Genomic DNA, 1,998 nt, shown 5'->3' with positions numbered 1-1,998 from the left:
TCAAAATATCAGTATTTGCAGATGATATGATAGTATATATAAGTGATCCTAAAAATTGTACCAGGGAACTCCTAAACCTGACATACACCAACACCTTAAATGGTATTTCAAACTCTTAAATCACCACAAAATTAGGTATTGAAATGGATAATAAACAACGTAGCAAAATTTGAAGGATAGTCTGAAATCATTTTCCAAATATCTTACAATGGAGATGCCTGCCACAATCATAGATCACAAGTCTTCTTAATCATACTTAACTAGTGTATAGAAGCCTAAAGTGTGTACAGCTCACTTAAATGCAGCATTGAGATAGCAGGGTCATGGAATGAGTACTTTATACCTACATACTATGACTCATTCAGTTTTCCACATTTGTGTTCCTTGTTGATTCTATAATTGTATTTTCTCATCTTCAGATTTGCAGGGGTGGAGTGGATCTTCAGAGTGACTGGCTTCATTTGCAGCCTATTATCTTTGGGGTTTGGAATAATTCTTGCAAACAGCAAATACTGGCGACTCTGGGAATTTGACAATAATGTTGTCCAGCTTGTTTACATCGGACTTTGGGAAGCTTACTACCATTGGGAATTTAACTTCTCTGGTACTGAGACTATAATTCTGGTACACAGCCCTGTCAACTCAACCTGGACAATTTCACCTGAATTTCAATATGCACGGAACCTGATATTACTGGCAATGCTGATAAAACCTGTTGTTGTGATTTTTTGCTCAGCAGCCCTTAGGGTCAGCATAATCAAAACCTCAGTCCCTGAGATTCAGATAGTGTGCTACAAGTGCTCTGTCTTAATTTTGATCCTCAGCAGCCTTTGTACTATTATTTCTGTGACCTGGAACCATGTAGTAGATCTCTATGGCAACACCACCCTTGACTTTCCACCAACCTTTCCAGTTAAGAAAGAAGCCCTAATTAAAAAACACAACACTCATGTGTTTCCAATGGGGCTTGTGACAAGCACTCTGTCACTCTTGGGTGTGATTATGTTCCTCTATGAGATAAGGTCACTGAAATTTCAGAAGAAGCTGAATGCCCAGCATGCTTCCAAACATGGTGATGACAGGTCCATAAATGAGTGTGCTTGTGTTTGCCAAATGTGCCAGGAGACTCCCTGACAAAGTTTCCTACACCACACAGTACTCCTGTAATTATTTTCTCAGAGAAAATAAAATATCACAATAATTATCAGTGTATGTCTGAAGCTTTTATCTTCTTCTTCCTGTTGTATATGCTGCCTTCCTTAAAGGTATTCACATCCTAAACTGTGCATTCTAAAATGATGTTTTCAGGCATAAATCAAGGAACCAAACCTAGGTTACAGGTTTGTTTTTTAAAAAAATACCACCCAGGTATTTAAACATGCATCAGAGTGGGGGCACTTAACACCTAATGTGTACTGATTGCTGAGCAGTACTTGAAGCCTGTTAGCACTGCTTAAAGTTCTTCTTCTTGAATAAAAGACAAACAGTTCACTGGGTATTCTTTGTGCTCTAGACTCCCCTCGATGGAATTTTCTGAAATTCCCAGTCATTTCCAATGTGTTCTGATGCAGAGAAGTATTCCATGTAGAGAAAAAATGGGTAGGATATGGGTGTGATTCATGTATATGGAAGCTCTCAGAAGGTTAGAGTATTAGACTAAATAATCCAATGTCCAAAATAATGCCATTGATCCACTCAGTACCAAAGAGTAGACAAGTGCTCCCAGAGAAATAATGAAATATCCTCTCCAAACCAGGGAGATGTGGAGGGTGCCAATGTTTTACTTCAGCAGAGGAGACAGAGAGTTAGCAAAACAAGGAAGAGAATCAGGAGATTATATTTCAGGGAATCTTGCTTCTCTGACTGACTAGCAATTTGATTGTTTCTGCAGCTCTGACTGACTAGCCCTCAGACAATTTATTTATACATGTTTCAGAAAACAAAGAGAGACTAATGAGTATTTAAGAAGTAGAGATTATGTGTTTGATGTTTTTCTTT

General features: G+C 38.2%; 1 protein-coding gene across 1 annotated transcript; it reads left to right on the top strand.

The window, feature by feature from the left end:
- Window positions 1-419: 419 nt before the first annotated feature.
- On the top strand, window positions 420-1,212 carry LOC110287799 (the record flags this gene model as incomplete). The annotated part of the gene is made up of 1 exon (XM_021154326.1): window positions 420-1,212. A coding segment is annotated over one exon (715 nt), but the record flags the coding sequence as incomplete, so codon positions are not given.
- Between the last annotated feature and the right edge of the window lie 786 nt (window positions 1,213-1,998).

This window comes from Mus caroli, unplaced genomic scaffold, assembly GCF_900094665.2.
Source record: "Mus caroli unplaced genomic scaffold, CAROLI_EIJ_v1.1 scaffold_18914_1, whole genome shotgun sequence".
NCBI classification, from domain to species: domain Eukaryota; kingdom Metazoa; phylum Chordata; class Mammalia; order Rodentia; family Muridae; genus Mus; species Mus caroli.
The sequence above is the reverse complement of the archived record's forward strand: the minus strand, read 5'-3'. Positions and strand labels throughout refer to the sequence as shown.